Raw genomic sequence first — 18906 nt, forward strand, 5'->3', positions numbered from 1 at the left:
ACAAATAAGCTTGTTTTATAGCAACCGTATTTATACTGGCTAATGACAACAATTCAATATATTTTGAAAAATAGTCTTGCATGCAAATATATACTTTTCGATTATACACGAATAAATCTGTCCCAACAACTTCCCAGGGTTGATTAGGAACCACAGACGTGATCAATGGTTCGGCAGGATTAACCCGATTCTCCAAGCAACTAGAGCAGTTCTCAACCATTCTCTTTATATTCACCGATAGTCCAGGCCACCAAACTGTGTCCCTTGAACGAGCCAGACACTTATTTACTCCTAGATGTCCACTATGTATCTGGGATAAAATCTCATTTCTTAAAGGTTTTGGAATAAATATCCTTAATCCTTTTAAAATCAGTCCATTAACAAAAGACAAATTCCCTCGTTCTCTAAAAAATTCTGTATTCTTTAAGTCCGTCCACTCACCTGATTCTATTGCTTTCCTCAACATGTTACATATAACATCTTCTTTCACACTTTGACGAATTATTTCTAATCTACTGTCTGAGCAAGGTAATGTAGACACAACTGAATTAACAAACACCTCAACATCTTCATCTAGAATATCACTTTCCGCAGTTGAAACAGTCTGCAATGGTGCCCTAGACAGTGCATCAGGAACAAAGAAGCTTTTTCCTTTTTAAAATAGAACGCGTACATTGTTTACGTCTAATAACTAACAAAAATGGTGTTTCTACAGTAGACAGTTCAATGTTTAGATAACAAATTACACAAAAATGTTTAGATTAGTAACATAACATAAGTTACCTACTACCTACTTTTAGTGTCAAAGATAGGACCCTTATTGGCATGTGTATCGATCCATTATCCGTTTAGATTGCTCTAAAAACATATTTTCAAAGGGCGAAGGTATAATATCGGTTCTGGAGCGCGAGGGCTTTGTACCAATCATACTGCATTGCTAAACGGCGATTTATATTGTTCTTTCATGATATTACCTTGCCTTTTGTCTGCAATATCATCGGTAATTTATACTATCCATGCAAGCACTTGCTAGTATTGATATTGGTCGTGTTATAGTTAAGTTCCTGTTGTAAGAGGTAGTATTGTATATAAGTATTTTTGTGACCAAATTGTTGTGAGACTTGTATAGTCTGTACACACTTTGCGTATTATTTGTCAAAAGTTTGACGCTTAGTAGGGTAAATTAATTTGAACAAGATTAATAAAACTTTTAGTGGAGGGAACACAATAGACATGAAGTTCTTACCTGAGAGTAACCTCGAGGACATTTCAAAGCCATGAAGCTGTGTTAGGCAGGTTCATGATCTAACTCCATGTAGCCTATAATTTCAGCCAGATAAATTATGTTTGTTTCCATCCAAAGCAAACAGAAAGAAAATGTAAAGGGTTGTAGCTCCAAAAGTACATCTTGAACCTGTGACCGACGTCTCCAGATAAAAATGGACATGATTAAACACCTCTTGTAAGTTACTATGCATTTTAGGAAACCCCAATTGTGTTTTTACCCTAGGAATGTACTCTAATGCAAAACAATTGGGCGATTTAAAAATCGTTTTGTCTGTTACATTTCTGACGGGGCTGTCATGGTAAGTTACGGATCTCATACGTTTAACAGATTTAGTAATTCATGTCGCGTATATGAAGAGTTGACCTGTGTCAGTTAGGTAATCCCTGTAATGTTCAGCACGTAACAAGTGAGTCACCGATCGAACCAACCCTCTACCACCCCATCGTGTACCGAGGCACCTCCCTTATCATATATATGACTCATTACTGTTAATCATCTGCTGTAGCGTGTATGAAGAGTTGACCTGTGTCAGTTAGGTAATCCCTGTAATGTTCAGCACGTAACAAGTGAGTCACCGATCGAACCAACCCTCTACCACCCCATCGTGTACAGAGGCACCTCCCTTATCATATAAATGACTCATTACTGTTAATCATCTGCTGTAGCGTGTATGAAGGGTTGACCTGTGTCAGTTAGGTAATCCCTGTAATGTTCAGCACGTAACAAGTGAGTCACAGATCGAACCAACCCTCTACCACACCATCGTGTACAGAGGCACCTCCCTTATCATATAAATGACTCATTACTGTTAATCATCTGCTGTAGCGTGTATGAAGAGTTGACCTGTGTCAGTTAGGTAATCCCTGTAATGTTCAGCACGTAACAAGTGAGTCACCGATCGAACCAACCCTCTACCACCCCATCGTGTACCGAGGCACCTCCCTTACCATATAAATGACTCATTACTGTTAATCATCTGCTGTAGCGTGTATGAAGAGTTGACCTGTGTCAGTTAGGTAATCCCTGTAATGTTCAGCACGTAACAAGTGAGTCACCGATCGAACCAACCCTCTACCACCCCATCGTGTACCGAGGCACCTCCCTTATCATATAAATGACTCATTACTGTTAATCATCTGCTGTAGCGTGTATGAAGAGTTGACCTGTGTCAGTTAGGTAATCCCTGTAATGTTCAGCACGTAACAAGTGAGTCACCGATCGAACCAACCCTCTACCACCCCATCGTGTACAGAGGCACCTCCCTTATCATATAAATGACTCATTACTGTTAATCATCTGCTGTAGCGTGTATGAAGAGTTGACCTGTGTCAGTTAGGTAATCTGTGTAATGTTCAGCACGTAACAAGTGAGTCACCGATCGAACCAACCCTCTACCACCCCATCGTGTACAGAGGCACCTCCCTTATCATATAAATGACTCATTACTGTTAATCATCTGCTGTAGCGTGTATGAAGAGTTGACCTGTGTCAGTTAGGTAATCCCTGTAATGTTCAGCACGTAACAAGTGAGTCACAGATCGAACCAACCCTCTACCACACCATCGTGTACAGAGGCACCTCCCTTATCATATAAATGACTCATTACTGTTAATCATCTGCTGTAGCGTGTATGAAGAGTTGACCTGTGTCAGTTAGGTAATCCCTGTAATGTTCAGCACGTAACAAGTGAGTCACCGATCGAACCAACCCTCTACCACCCCATCGTGTACAGAGGCACCTCCCTTACCATATAAATGACTCATTACTGTGAATCATCTACTGTAGCATGTATGAAGAGTTGACCTGTGTCAGTTAGGTAATCCCTGTAATGTTCAGCACGTAACAAGTGAGTCACCGATCGAACCAACCCTCTACCACCCCATCGTGTACAGAGGCACCTCCCTTACCATATAAATGACTCATTACTGTTAATCATCTACTGTAGCATGTATGAAGAGTTGACCTGTGTCAGTTAGGTAATCTGTGTAATGTTCAGCACGTAACAAGTGAGTCACCGATCGAACCAACCCTCTACCACCCCATCGTGTACAGAGGCACCTCCCTTACCATATAAATGACTCATTACTGTTAATCATCTACTGTAGCATGTATGAAGAGTTGACCTGTGTCAGTTAAGTAATCTGTGTAATGTTCAGCACGTAACAAGTGAGTCACCGATCGAACCAACCCTCTACCACCCCATCGTGTACAGAGGCACCTCCCTTATCATATAAATGACTCATTACTGTTAATCATCTGCTGTAGCGTGTATGAAGAGTTGACCTGTGTCAGTTAGGTAATCCCTGTAATGTTCAGCACGTAAAAAGTGAGTCATCGATCGAACCAACCCTCTACCACCCCATTGTGTACCGAGGCACCTCCCTTATCATATAAAAGACTCATTACTGTTAATCATCTACTGTAGCGTGTATGAAGAGTTGACCTGTGTCAGTTAAGTAATCTGTGTAATGTTCAGCACGTAACAAGTGAGTCACCGATCGAACCAACCCTCTACCACCCCATCGTGTACCGAGGCACCTCCCTTATCATATAAATGACTCATTACTGTGAATCATCTACTGTAGCGTGTATGAAGAGTTGACCTGTGTCAGTTAAGTAATCTGTGTAATGTTCAGCACGTAACAAGTGAGTCACCGATCGAACCAACCCTCTACCACCCCATCGCGTACCGAGGCACCTCCCTTATCATATAAATGACTCATTACTGTGAATCATCTACTGTAGCGTGTATGAAGAGTTGACCTGTGTCAGTTAAGTAATCTGTGTAATGTTCAGCACGTAACAAGTGAGTCACCGATCGAACCAACCCTCTACCACCCCATCGTGTACCGAGGCACCTCCCTTATCATATAAATGACTCATCACTGTAATCATCTACTGTAGCGTGTATGAAGAGTTGACCTGTGTCAGTTAGGTAATCCCTGTAATGTTCAGCACGTAACAAGTGAGTCACCGATCGAACCAACCCTTTACCACACCATCGTGTACCGAGGCACCTCCCTTATCATATAAATGACTCATCACTGTGAATCATCTACTGTAGCGTGTATGAAGAGTTGACCTGTGTCAGTTAGGTAATCCCTGTAATGTTCAGCACGTAACAAGTGAGTCACCGATCGAACCAACCCTCTACCACCCCATCGCGTACCGAGGCACCTCCCTTATCATATAAATGACTCATCACTGTGAATCATCTGCTGTAGCGTGTATGAAGAGTTGACCTGTGTCAGTTAAGTAATCTGTGTAATGTTCAGCACGTAACAAGTGAGTCACCGATCGAACCAACCCTTTACCACACCATCGTGTACCGAGGCACCTCCCTTATCATATAAATGACTCATCACTGTGAATCATCTACTGTAGCGTGTATGAAGAGTTGACCTGTGTCAGTTAGGTAATCCCTGTAATGTTCAGCACGTAACAAGTGAGTCACCGATCGAACCAACCCTTTACCACACCATCGTGTACCGAGGCACCTCCCTTATCATATAAATGACTCATCACTGTGAATCATCTGCTGTAGCGTGTATGAAGAGTTGACCTGTGTCAGTTAGGTAATCCCTGTAATGTTCAGCACGTAACAAGTGAGTCACCGATCGAACCAACCCTTTACCACACCATCGTGTACCGAGGCACCTCCCTTATCATATAAATGACTCATCACTGTGAATCATCTGCTGTAGCGTGTATGAAGAGTTGACCTGTGTCAGTTAGGTAATCCCTGTAATGTTCAGCACGTAACAAGTGAGTCACCGATCGAACCAACCCTCTACCACCCCAGCGTGTACCGAGGCACCTCCCTTATCATATAAATGACTCATCACTGTAATCATCTACTGTAGCATGTATGAAGAGCTGACCTGTGTCAGTTAGGTAATCCCTGTAATGTTCAGCACGTAACAAGTGAGTCACCGATCGAACCAACCCTCTACCACCCCAGCGTGTACCGAGGCACCTCCCTTATCATATAAATGACTCATCACTGTAATCATCTACTGTAGCATGTATGAAGAGCTGACCTGTGTCAGTTAGGTAATCCCTGTAATGTTCAGCACGTAACAAGTGAGTCACTGATCGAACCAACCCTCTACCACCCCATCGCGTACTGAGGCACCTCCCTTATCATATAAATGACTCATTATGGTGAATCATCTGCTGTAGTGTGTATCTAATTGAACAAAGTCTGCTTTCAAGGGCGGGGTTCTGAGAAATAATACTCTTTCGGGTTTCCCTGGAAATATTATGTTGGGAAAATAGCTGCGTTACGTTTAAATTAAGTTGGATTTGAGAGATTTTGGTTTCTACAGTTATTATCGACACATTTTTCGTGGTGAATTTGTTAGATGTAAAACATGGGTTTGACAATAGAAACATAATAAACATTAAACACTACCATGTTTAAACTTTTTTTATTTGTTCTCATTAGTGTATTAATATTTACACTTTTGTCTAAATTCCAACAGCAAAAGAAAGAAAGTATGAAATAAAACCACTCTTATTCGTTTGATTGTGCCACATCTTCAATCCGAGTCTTCAATCATGGCCTACCAATAGAATTGAAAAATGCATTTAGACACTGGCATCAAATATAACTGCTTAAAAGTTAAACGTTTTTAGAGTAATCGTTTAGCTTCAAATTTGGAGATTAATAGAATTCACATTAAAAAAATGCTCGTCCAGATAGGAACATAGATTGTTCCTATGAAAGCCGTTCAACAAAATGTAACAGTTGTTTTGAAGCTGAGGATATTACTGTGATGTTAACCGTCCATTACACGTAATTACAGTTTCAAACGAGGCATTATGCCAGCTGGGTTGAAAAATAACACGTTTAAACACAAGTGTAACACCATCGGCTAAGCTATTATAGCTTTGTTTAGTGTTAAACACTTTCAGTATATGGATATTGAAGCGGACAACTGAAGTTCGTTGTTTGATGAAAATTTAAAATTTGATTGTGATGCGTCAAAGTTTAAATAGTTTGATTTTGTTTTACTTTTTGTAAATGTTTGCAGTTGAAAATAAGTTGTGTAGTGAGTTCAGGTTCACCACATTTTATGGATTACAGCGCATTGTCGTTATACACTGTTTTATATATTTGTCATTTTTTAGATCTGCAAAACTTCATTTAGATTGTGTTTCCCCATAAATATTTATTGGTGATATAGTGATATATCAATAATATAGTACCCTTAGTACTACACTTATAAAGTCAAAGTCAAATCAATTATCGTCATGTCGCGCAACACATTGACGATGTATGAGAACGTCAAAATTATGGTAAAACATAATTGTTTAGGAATAAATACAGTCAATTGATTTACAATTTCAATTAACTCATTCACCGAATATACACTAAGCTACAATTCAATGCGTATCGACCGTTTCTTAAGATCTACATGTTCTAAACTTTTAAGGCGATGTGGTAACTGGTGGTAACATATTGAACAGTTTTTTTGATAGCTCAAAAGAATTGTCAATTTTGCTCTGATAATTTTATTGGTTTATCCTAAAATGATTATTCTTTCTCGTGTTATGACGATCAAATATTTTGTTTGTGGTAAAATAACATTTGAGTTCAAGAGTTAATAAGACTTTTAAGAACTAGCATTGAGGGGTCAGTTAGCACTTAAAATCTCTTAAACAAAGGTGTGCAGTACAGTATTATATTATATAATATTAGTGTGTACCTAAATTTTAAAATATGTCATCACATACATTTCACATTATTTATGTTCTGTGTCATAACATGAATATCCTACTGGAAAACTAAGTAGGTCGCAAGAAGTCTTCAGTAATTTCTGACTCACAATAGACAGCTTACCCTAAGTGAAAAACTCCATGAAAACAATGGCGTATGACATCACTTAAACTAGTAAAACTGAGTGACGGACGAGGCATTGTACACCTACCGAACAATGGTGTTTAAATACTGCAGTAATTTAAAATAACATCTACAAACTTTAATGGGTATGAACCGCTTTCAAAAGAGTTTGAATATATTTAATTAAATATTTAGCTGGCGTAGAAACAAACAAAATGCATTTCCTTTACATTATTTTGTTATCATTACACACAGAAAACAATAATGTTAATAAAATGTTATTATTCTTTGCAAAATATACTGTAATAAAACAACGAAGGTTAATGGCAGATACATTTGTAATACAAAGCACTTTGTGGTAAAATTTGGACCAATTAATTTGCAATAACAAAACAACTTATGAGTTTAAAATGTCTGTTTGAAAAAGATGTTGTCAAGAACTATTTTAATAATTAATTTATGTTCATATTACGGTATTGATTTATTATTATTTATTTAACCAAGTGTTTTCCAAACCATCCTAGCGACTCAATTTTATTTCCGGAACGCAACTGGGAAAATTTTAACATAAACTTGAGTGAAGGATGAGTATAGAATGTTGTGAGATGATCAGTGAAGTTTTGTTACTCCTTGCGATCAGAAGTTGTTCCTAAGTACAATGATCAAGAATAGTATCGAACCATCAAAAACGTTCTTAGAATTTGCACAGGAACCTGCAACCTTTTTTATTGTCTGGCGAGCACGATACTGTACTCAGCTACAATACTATTCAAGCTTTACAATAGATTCTTACTATCTCACCCTACCAGTAATTTTATCTCGCCTGGTTGCGCCCACTGGCCCAGTAATTCCGCAAGTATCCTGGGATACTGGACATCCTCTGTAACGTGTCCTGGGAGTCTTCCGTGTTATTCTCCTTGCTTCTCACAGCACGGCGTTTCGTCAGTTTGCTCCACATATTGCAACATTTCCCCGTACACTTTGGTTCTTTCATTATGTGAAACATATGAGGCAAGATCTCTATTTGGTCCTTGTGTTTGGTGCAGACAAACAGTAATTGAATGGTTAACGTTTGTTGGATGTATGGTAGGTGAATACACCTCAGAGTAAAATTAAGATTCAATTTTCGTCCTTGATCTTATACTTTCATTCTGTGAATACAGTTTTTAACATACTTGAAAAAATATTTCACCAATATGTTGACCAATTTATGATCAATAAAATATGTATACATGTATATATGTAAATATATGTATATATGTATGTATATGTATATATGTAAATATGTATATATGTGTATGTAAAATATGTCTGTAAATGATCAATCAACAAATAATAATAACAGTATAGAAATCGATACAGAATTAAGATAGATTTCGTAATTGTTTTCATCAATAAACCAAAATTATAATTTGTAAATATTAACAAACCCAATGTGCTAAAGTATACGATTTATCAATTTATCCATTCATAGATCCATTCCAATTATTAGATCAATTCGCTCTCTGAAGAATTATATTAGGGCTTATGTTTTAAATTAGCTATTTTAGAACAAAATGTTTTCACATCAGATACTTTTGTACAGGAGAAATGAAAATGCAAAATTGCATTATAATTGAAACAGTCGTTGAGAGACACAGTGCACAAGAATAATTCCATTAGAGTTATAGGATTTTAAATTCCACATTCAAGTATGTAACATAATTGCAGAAAAATTCCTTTTTCATTTTCAAAGAATAAACTCCATCGCTTATTTGAAAGCTCAAACTCCAGTGTAATTAAAAGTTTTTTCTTTCATCGGTTGAATAGGCTACCTTACAAAACAAGTTGAACCGAACCCACTTTTAAAGTCATTCAATTTTATTGTACGTTTAATTGCTTCAGAATGTTTTCATTTAATGTTGATTATAAAACACTGACTCCATATTTATTTGTGCTGGGTTCTTTACAGTTATACGCTGCAATTGTATAGACCAGAGAATTAGTGATCATGATAAAATAGCACTCGGAATACTGGATGTTTAGTTATTAGTAGTAGTTCACTGCTATCTTTATATTACGTTAAGTCGTTTTTTTTGTGTTTTCACAAGAACATCAAATGTGTTACCCGGCCGATATATGCAGATTTGCCGTTTAAATCGCCACTTAAATTACACATGGGTGTAATGGATGCATTACACCCATGTGTAATTTAAGTAGTTTTGATGGTCCTGCCTTTAAAAGCTAGTTGGCTAATCGGTTATGTCCTTTAAGTTCCTCAGACTCTTATGGTAGACTTTGGAAGTCTGATACTGTAGAAGCGTGATGCTACTAATCAAAGATCATTCGATAATGTGACACAATTCATTTCAAATCAGTAAAGCCGCCCCTGTACGGGTCTTTTTGATTTTGTTGGCTTAAGAATTTTATTACACTAATGAATAACAAATACTTCCATAAATTTGAGCTCTAGTTGTTTCTGGGTACAGTAATGAAATAAAAAAATCCAAGTCATTGTCCGCTATGGCGAATACTGGTTGTTTGGAGTTTCCTTTGGTTTTATAAAATCTGTTACATGTAATTGAGTAGAATTGCTTTTAAGAATTCCCCCGACTCCAGTAAAAACCCTTTTATTATCTGGCCAACATGTTTGATAACTTGTCAATAAATCGTTTGTGATTTACTTTTACCGGTGTTTCTACTCGTACACTCGATGGTTGAGGCAGTAAAATGTTGTTAAGGTTAAAAGGATTTATGTTTCGATATGCTTTTCTACTGTAACAGGTGTTTGTTGAGCTTTTAATCTTTATTGCTTCATGGTATCACAATGCTGTTCTGCTGTAAAAGGTCACGTTTGAAAGATTTAGTTATCTGATGTTGATTTATTAACTTGCTTATCTAATTTCAACTCGTTTGGAAACAATATCCCTCACTTCCAACTCTGTATTCTGTAAATTAAGATCGATTTAATTTTATAATAGCGTGAGTCTGTTTTGTTATAACCCATATTTACCTATGAGTAAGGTTTTTATAATTTTATTTCCAAGGGTTAGTATCATCGTCATAATCTATATCAATTATTTACCATACCTTTCCCATTTTTTTTGTAGCTTTTATTTTAGTTTCGCCATATTGGGTTGTAAGTTCTATGCTTGATTATAATCAAATTAATTGTTTGTTGCAGGTAATTATCCGCATCAATTCTGAAATGGTTTAGTAAGTAAATAGTAGAAATATTACCAATTAAATTTAAATTTAGTAACCGTAGAATTAGTAGGAGTTCGTAAATAGAAAAGCTTAAAAGATGACAAGCGCTACATCAAACATCGTTAAATGAAAATGTATTTGCACCTATAAGTGGAACGTATCCCGTCAAAGCTATAGGTGAACCAGCAAAGACGAATTAATATTTCATCTATGGTACGATAATAACCTGTACTGATAAATTTTAAGGGACAAAAACGGGACATGGCCCAGAGACATCGCTGCAGTACAGTCATACTAGTTAATTCTGTCAACGACCTCCAAATTTTATTTAGAGATTTTTGACCTCCATCCCATTCTTTCAAGCCTCCAAATATTCTGCACAAAATGTTTGTACAACAGAAACATTAACCACTAAATTAGTTCTAATACCGTTAGACATGCGTTTATGCGAGTTTTAATCTTTCTTCGCGTCTTCGGTGTAGCACAGGTCATCCCACAGCGCGGCAGGTGGCCATAAAGGCGGGAGAGGGTGAGATACTGGCGGGAGATGAAGGGAAGTATCAGATGTTCACTCCCTCACACATCACCGACCTCACGACAGACCACCATGCTGAACTCTGGTTATCCTGTATGTGAAGTACAATGTATAGCTGGGTATATGAGTGGGTATAGTGTTTGCTTAGCTTTCACAGGTTGTCGGTTCAATCCTGAGAAAAGGCAAACATTATTTGATGGTGCAAAACTGCAAATGTAGTGGCTATCCTCGATCAATGGGCTTTCAAGAAAACTACACAGATCAACTTACTCCACTCTACACTCATCTTCACTCGTATTTGGGTTGAAATAAGAGTTGCTTCCCTATCTCAATTAGTAATAAATGGTGATATTAAAGAATTATTTTTGCCTAAAATTTTCACACCTCACTTTTCACTAATTTAACTCTATGGTTTGATAAGTTGAAGGCAGACCTCTAAAACAGCGTAAAAATCAGTTTCCACCATAGTCCATCATAAAGGACTGGAATATAGCATGCCATAAAATCCATGTATTCTATAATCCATACATTTAAGGAACGACGCTATGTGCAGTTTTATCATTATACGCAACAGTTTGAATTCCTTCTGATCCGTAAGCGGTATAAACTAAAATAAAAAAAACTCCCCTTTTCATACGGACCCTTGCACGTTATCTCTAAAATTCAGGCTCCACCCGATTTTCATGAGCCCACAAAACTGTATTCGTGGGGTAGTAGAAATGTGTTTCCAATTCGCAATGCAGTTTAATGCATTTCAGTAACTCTATTTCCCGATTTTCTTATTCAATATGGTTTGAATCCTGTTTGATGTAGGAAAATAAACTCCACCTGACATTTTTTCTGTACAACGAGTTCTGTCCACGTTCACTTGCGTTATCCATAAAGGTCATTTCCAAATCACCACACAAATAAATAGATAAACCCCTTTCTGAATCGAACAAATCAAGACGTGATACGACACAGTTTATTTTTTGCCCGTAAGCTGTTTCTGATAAAATGTTTATGCTCAACAACGAAATTCGTCGAAAACACCTAACACTAAACAGGTTCAAAATCGTTTAATACAATCCATAGCATAGATAAAATTTAATCAATTAAAATTATCATAGCTGTAAAATATTAATGCTCTATCTGTTAAGAATATATATTGTAGAATAACGTCAATGATTTTAGCCGTTATTTAATTCAATGACCTACTAAACTCCCAGTACGGAGAGCGCCTGCATTTTAGTGGCAGCAAAACGGCTACTTCTATGCCCAGCGGGTTTCCATTTTACTCCTATCTCATAAATAACAAACCAACCGTGTCAATTTGTTTTTTTATGTAGTATATTTTATTTATTTGTTTGATAATTAACTGTTAGTAATCCTATACCACAACATATTAGTAAATTAACAAATTAGTAAAGATAATCTGGTAATTTTACTGTGAAATTTGTATTTCCTAGATCCCACTTTTCAGTGGCATTGTATTTTACTTGTTACTTGATTGGATTATAATAATTCTGGAGTCTGATAACATTAGGTAGCGTTTTTTTTAAATGACTCTTTGGACTCGGTTAGTTAAAAGTTATTTAATTAACGCATTGCTAGTATTATGTTACAACAATGTGTTGGTACAACGGTTGTGGTAATTGTTGTGATTGCGGTAATCAGCTGTTGTCATTTGGCGGCGGCAGTCGTACCAACCGCGTACCTTTGACGCAAAATTTCCCTGCACTCTTTGTTCTCATACCTCAAACCAATACGTTTATCGGAACAAATAAATTTAAGGACGTGGACGAATAGTTTTAAAAATCGTCCTTTCACACGTACCTAATTTTGTATTTTTCAAATTATAGGCTAATACACACAGACGTGGTCACCTACACACCTTTTTATTACGAAGGGATTTATATTATTATATATTGTCTTACTGGATATATCGGAAGTTAGTTTTAACAGTTTTAAATAATAAAGAAGGTAATGGACGCCAAACGGCCATCTAAATTATCGGTAAGTTCAGTCTGAATGGAGGACAGTTTTAGCACTCCAATAAATTAGTTTAGATTATTGTTTTGTTTTTATTCATAAGCCATCTTAATAAAATTAGCTTAAAATCATTATTTTAATATTAATTTATTCTATCTATACCCTACGGTGAAATTAGGGTAACCACGAAAAGCATGGCTTATGATGTACACCACAATTGAATTTGTATCCAAAACCAACAGTCGAAGGACACTGATTTAGTTCCTTAACAAATTTAAACATCAAATACATATAACAAATTCAAATGTGACATGATTATGAATAAACCCTAAGCTATGGCTACTTTAACAATTACCTGTTCTGATAATAGTATACAAGAGGTAGTTTATAAAACATTATCGAGGTCGTACCGCTGTTGACGAGTAAACAAGTGCGGGTGTTTATTTGTCCTACGAATGTAAATATAAACACCACAGAGTGCGCTTTATTTACTCTAAGCGACTAAATTCACATTTTCAATCAAACTTCGTCACAATGTTAGTTGATTTGACCAGTTTACGGAGATATCTCTTCTACAGTAGACCCATGTAATACGATAATACTTTTGTTTGATAGCGCTTACATGTGAAATAATATTTAAGAATGATTTAAAATACCAATTAATTGTGCAGGTGGAACCATACGAATGCATGTGGATTTAAGGGCTCGCATTCGAATCTGAAGTTGACTGTTTCGAATTCAATTGTGTCCGATACTGAACCCAGAAAACTCCAATTGAAAATTAAAAGAAAATTCTTTCTTTATACAGGCAAAGTATACAGGCCAATGGCGTGGTTTAACCCAAATAACATCGGTGGATATAACAGCTGACGACTGTTTGACACATATGTTTATCACCAGTTACCTCACACAGGTGATGTACCGATTATCACTACGCAACATAGCGATTAGTGATAGTGACTCAAGGTCGTGTCAGAGTCACTGTCAGGGAGGAGTCATGATGACTCATCGCCGAGACCGACACCAGTAGAGTGTGCGCCGCGGTGCAGGATGGTATCCTAGTGGTCAGTGATGGGTTCTGTGTTCTACGTGGAGGACCTGTTCGCTCCAGAGGACCTAGGCGAGTTGGTACATTGTCCTTACTGCGGCTCTGGGCCTTGCTACTGTTGTCCTGGCGGAGAGGTAAATAAATTGTGAGGTTTAGAGGTTATGTAAATCCTTTAGCTAATGTTTCCACAGTAAATGGAGTTACTTATGTTGTGAATGGTTACAATATGGTTAAAATGAATCACGTCTAAGGCTTCTTGGGTTATTTTTAGGCTAAGTTTCACCCGAATAAACTTAACTTAAACTTCGCCGGAATGGCTTCAGGTTAAACAACAAGGAAAACTGCATACAGTAAAAATAATCTGAAAAACAAGTCGTTACTGTATGTTAGGGTAATTTGTTCCAAAATACTCTTTGAAATACTTACTTTGAGCACAGTTCATGTTTGTTGTTGAATGTATCATACTTTAAGTAAGGTTTGCACGTAAGTTACTTGTAAATGTTTTGTACGAGACATACAGTAGGCTTGCCAAAAACATAGGTTTATGTAGAACATGCATAAGGTCAGATTTGCCAAAGTATTACTCAATAGCATTAGGTTTAGTAGGCATATTGACTACAAAACCATACGTGATTGACATTAATAGCTGCTTTGACAACCTCACGTTTAGCTCGAATGATTAGGTGCTCTAATCGGTCATGGGACGGTTTGGTTCGCATGCTACACGCATTTGAAAAACAATCTTAATGTTTCTTATAAAACCTAGTGTTGTTAACACTTTTAGGTAAGTGTTTCATATTGCATGATAAGTGTGTGAAAGTGTTCTGTTCTTTCATATAAACTTTCACAAGCTTAGACACGGGGAAAACAAGATTCGTGACACTCTTTTTACCTTAAGAATAATACACTTTTTTGGCATGGAATAGTTGGGTATTTAAATGAGAGGAAGGTGGGTATTTAATACAAGTATAATTATACATACTATCGCGTATAATTAAGAAAAACCTCACATTATACCTACACTGTTCCTAATTATTGAGTGATCAGTTAATTAGTTATTATAGCCTGATCAGTTTGTCTTGGTCAGTTCTAAAACTGACCACTTGTCTTCATTTTAAACTGCGCACCAGACTTGGCGTCATGGCTTTTTGATGGTTCTAAACTGGACCCAGTTGGCCTTGATCGTTGAACCTTTAGCGGTCCTTGATTGTCCTAGCTTAAATAGCTGTTCTCTGTTTAAAGTTGCACAAGGAAGAAGCACACCATCCTACCTTTCATTCATGTTCGGAACGCGGGTTCAAATATGCTTTTTAGTGTCCTTTTATGCAATTTAACAGAGCTGAAATAGTTATTGTGATTACACTAGTGTGTCCGTTGCACGAAATCGAGAAATTGCAAAGTAATAAAGGAGTTAATTCTAACAAATAACTCTAACAATAATTGTTTATTGATTTATAAATTCGACTTATTAAATATTAAGTACATTCTGGATGTTCTCACACTGTTAACACAAATTCAGAATGAGGGTTTCAAAATTAAACAAAAAACATTACGATCGGTTAAAAACTCTAGAGGGAGTTCTGTTTGGAAAATAACGCCTTTCAAATCAACTATGCATTGAATTTATATTGATTAACTTAAATAACTCCAGTGAACCTCTCTTCACTTCTTTGTCTGAAAAAGTAAGCTATATAAATGAAATAAGTTAATGCAGAAATGTTCTTTTTATTTCAGTTTTAGTTTATATTTGTAATCGTTACGTATACAAAGTATGTATTTTGTATTTCTGTATGTTTTGTGGAAATAAACACGTATTTCATTCATTCATAATCTGGGACCAAAGATTAACTAATTCCCGATCAAATTCTATAACTACACTAATCTTAAGGGACATTTGAATCTTAGGGAAAATGTTTCTCTTGTAATGTTTTGCGATAACCCCCTCACTTTAAACTCGATCTAACGCCAAAACCATCTTACTAGACCAAACCTTATGGGGGACTGTCACAAACGTAGATAACACATAGGATTAAATACAGTCGAAAATTAAACTGTAAAAACTGTTTTAAATTTATCCTGTTCAAAACCAAGTTAGGTGTGTACCCAACCGGCCTTGACCCAACCCATCCGACCTAGCCTAGACCATGTTTGTAACAATGTAGTAACGCCCTACAGAGGTCGTGGGTTATTGTTGTTCCTTCCACATTGTTATTGTTATTGTTGTTGTGGAGGTTGACAAAGGAATACTCATTACACGGTTCGTTATTGTTATATTGTCCTGTGATACCCGTGTAAATGAATAGAATGTTGAAATAAATTACGTACTAACTTTACCGCATAAAGGGTTGGTTTGGTCTTCTCAAGAATAGAAGATAATTGGGTCAATTAATCTTATTATAGTACAATGATGACAGTAAATAACATGTATTTAGTGAATTTGCTCTAATGTGAGGTTTGGACCTTTTTACAAACAGTACAATAATTCAAGGGTAATACCGTTGGTTTGTTAAATAAGGTTATATTTTTGTGTTTAGTTTTGGGATCGTTCTTTGTAGCAAAATTTGTTTTCTCCTATGATTAACATCAGAACTTTTAATTTGTCTCCTATATTATTTGAATGAGTTAATCTGTATCGTTGCGTATAAATAGTGTAATCCTTCTTAGTTTTTTATGCTCCATCCCATCACCTAAATAGCAAAGTCTAAAAGTATAAACATTTCACAAGCAGTGTTCTGATCGTATTTTAAAAACCTAATTTAGTTTTGTAGTTCACTTCGTGTTCGGTTAGGTTTGAGCTAGCTGAAGTGGACATAATTTTCTTCTTCCGTGGTATAGATCTTCTAGTGCTTCAGTTTTGGTCTTCTAGTAAAGTTTTATTGATCATAATCCTGATTCATTAAGTTCTAACTGTTTTAGGCCAGGTATAAACCTTAATCTCCTTATATCGATGCTCTTAGATTCCGAATTCAGAATATTTGAATTTTGGATTTTTTCTACTGTCTAAATTTTGCATTATTTTTTAAATAGGTAGGGTAAATGTTGGCAAAAAAATTGGACAAAAGTGGTACCTATGCATAAAAACTCACATTACTCATACTGAACTGAATGATGGCCCATTAAATTGCATATAGCTAGTCCATACAGTCATACAGATGACTAGTAGGAAATATAAGATTTATATAGCTTATGGCTGTATGCTTCATATCCATAGATACGAATAACATGACTTTGTATCTATTTTGATATCTTTACTGTAGAACTTAAAAGATTTACTCTGGATTCTGTGATGTATCTGTACATTTACTAATTTCCACGACCGTCTGTCGAGATGGATAAAGTTGCCGGGAGATAAAGCCTTATATTTCCCCTGCGACCGACATTTTTACTTCCCTCTCTAAGTATTGAAGATGATTCCGCCTCAGGGAAATGCAATGATTCTGAGACAGTTTTTTATGTGGAGAATGTTGTAATAGTAGTGTATAAATATGTTATTGGATATGAACATCAAGTTATTGCATGTGAATATCTGAAGTTGTATTTATATCGCCAAATAGGTTAGGATAGTTGCTAATCATTTACGAATTTTATGAATCCAACTTTCCGAATGTGAATAAATGTTTGTTTCCTAAAATTGCAAGTTTGTTGGTAGGCCAATTAAATATCCAATGAGTTTTCCTCTTAACATTTCAACCAGGAGTTAGCTCACATCATGATCAACACAATGTTTATTTCGCTCTAGTATGTTCAGTTTCAATGGCTTATTACAACACAGTAAATATGTTAGAACAGTTATCAGACCAAAAATACTCCAATAACCTTTACAGCCCGTTCATATGGTATGTTATAGTCTTTATTTGATTGGGAGTTTACTTTTTTGGAAATTTATTGTTGTACTAAGTAACAATAAAAACTAGATGTCGTCCAGTAGTCGAAAACTCGACCAAAAATATGTAATGTACAGACTTCTCTATTTTCACCCTACCCTGTAAATAAAACATGTGATTGGAATTCCTTCCATTTGTTTGATTTTCTGTTTGGTATTAATTTAAATAATGATTTTTGACCCACTTGGCAAATAAATTAATATTGGGCTTTGTATATTTCATAATTTTGTTTCCATTTTCGTGAAACCGCCAGATAAGAATCCACTTGTTTACATGGGTTGCTAACGGCAGGAAATTGGCAATTACTTATCAGTACATTAAATATGAGTCATATTACTCATCAGGATATCGGTGAAGTGTAAGAAACGTTTTCTGCGTCATCGCTCAGCTAAAAAATGAAGAAGTATTACTGTAGTAGAAGTATAGAAATAACAAGTATTGGTAGCCGATATGTTATAGCAAAATCAGTTATTATAAAATAATAAGTTTGAGACACACGTAATAATGTATTTACTCTAAATTGACTTTGTTAGCGAATTTCTCATATAGGGAATAGGCTATTCGCGAACCAGCGTGATCGGACTATGGGAACGGTGGTTTATGGGGGGTTTCCCATATTTGTCCCTAAAACACACATTTTCACAATTTATTTCAGAACCATTTTGTAGAGCTTAAAAAAAGAAATAATTTTGTATAGTGCAGCGTTTTTGTATGACTAACGGTTACGGAGATAATTCACAAAAATTAAAAATTCCCATGTTATTCTTATGGAGAATAAATAAGCTGTTGTAGTTTGCTTGTCCATAGATATATTTTTATCAAACTTTTAAATTGTTTTGATTCCATACCAAGCTATCAACATTTCAATTAAAAACATACCTCAATACCTTTCCTGTAGCAGCAAACCTAAGTACTCAGTAAAATCAATGTTACTGTATTTAAATAGGAAATAAATATGACAATTTTAAGGGAATATTTTACTAGAAATTCAGCCAGGAAAATGTAAATTCGCTTAGTCTGCAGGCTTGCTGCGGCGGGGGTATTTTAGTAAGAGTTATCTTTGCTCTGGGTTAAGTTTTTAGGTTAGCTCGCATTGGCTGCCACAACAATGAAATGTGCGTTGTTGTCGCTGATTCATATGTACTGCGC

At 36.1% G+C, this 18906-nt stretch overlaps 1 protein-coding gene across 5 annotated transcripts in view; it reads left to right on the plus strand.

The window, feature by feature from the left end:
• LOC128999952 (ral guanine nucleotide dissociation stimulator-like 1) overlaps nucleotides 1–18906 on the plus strand; it is a 113201-nt gene that overhangs the window by 52499 nt on the left and 41796 nt on the right. Inside the window, exon 1 of one of the 5 annotated variants that reach the window (XM_054426744.1) lies at nucleotides 13848–14007. The exons of the other annotated variants lie outside the window; for them this stretch is intronic. Within the exon in view, the coding sequence (XP_054282719.1) occupies nucleotides 13897–14007 (111 nt within the window). The 5' untranslated portion in view covers nucleotides 13848–13896. Of the gene's footprint in view, nucleotides 1–13847; nucleotides 14008–18906 lie in introns of those variants that run through there. 5 annotated transcript variants of the gene reach the window in all.

This window comes from Macrosteles quadrilineatus, unplaced genomic scaffold, assembly GCF_028750875.1.
Source record: "Macrosteles quadrilineatus isolate MER2022 unplaced genomic scaffold, UCM_ALF_1.0 Scaffold_8__2_contigs__length_117827958, whole genome shotgun sequence".
In the NCBI taxonomy this organism is placed as follows: domain Eukaryota; kingdom Metazoa; phylum Arthropoda; class Insecta; order Hemiptera; family Cicadellidae; genus Macrosteles; species Macrosteles quadrilineatus.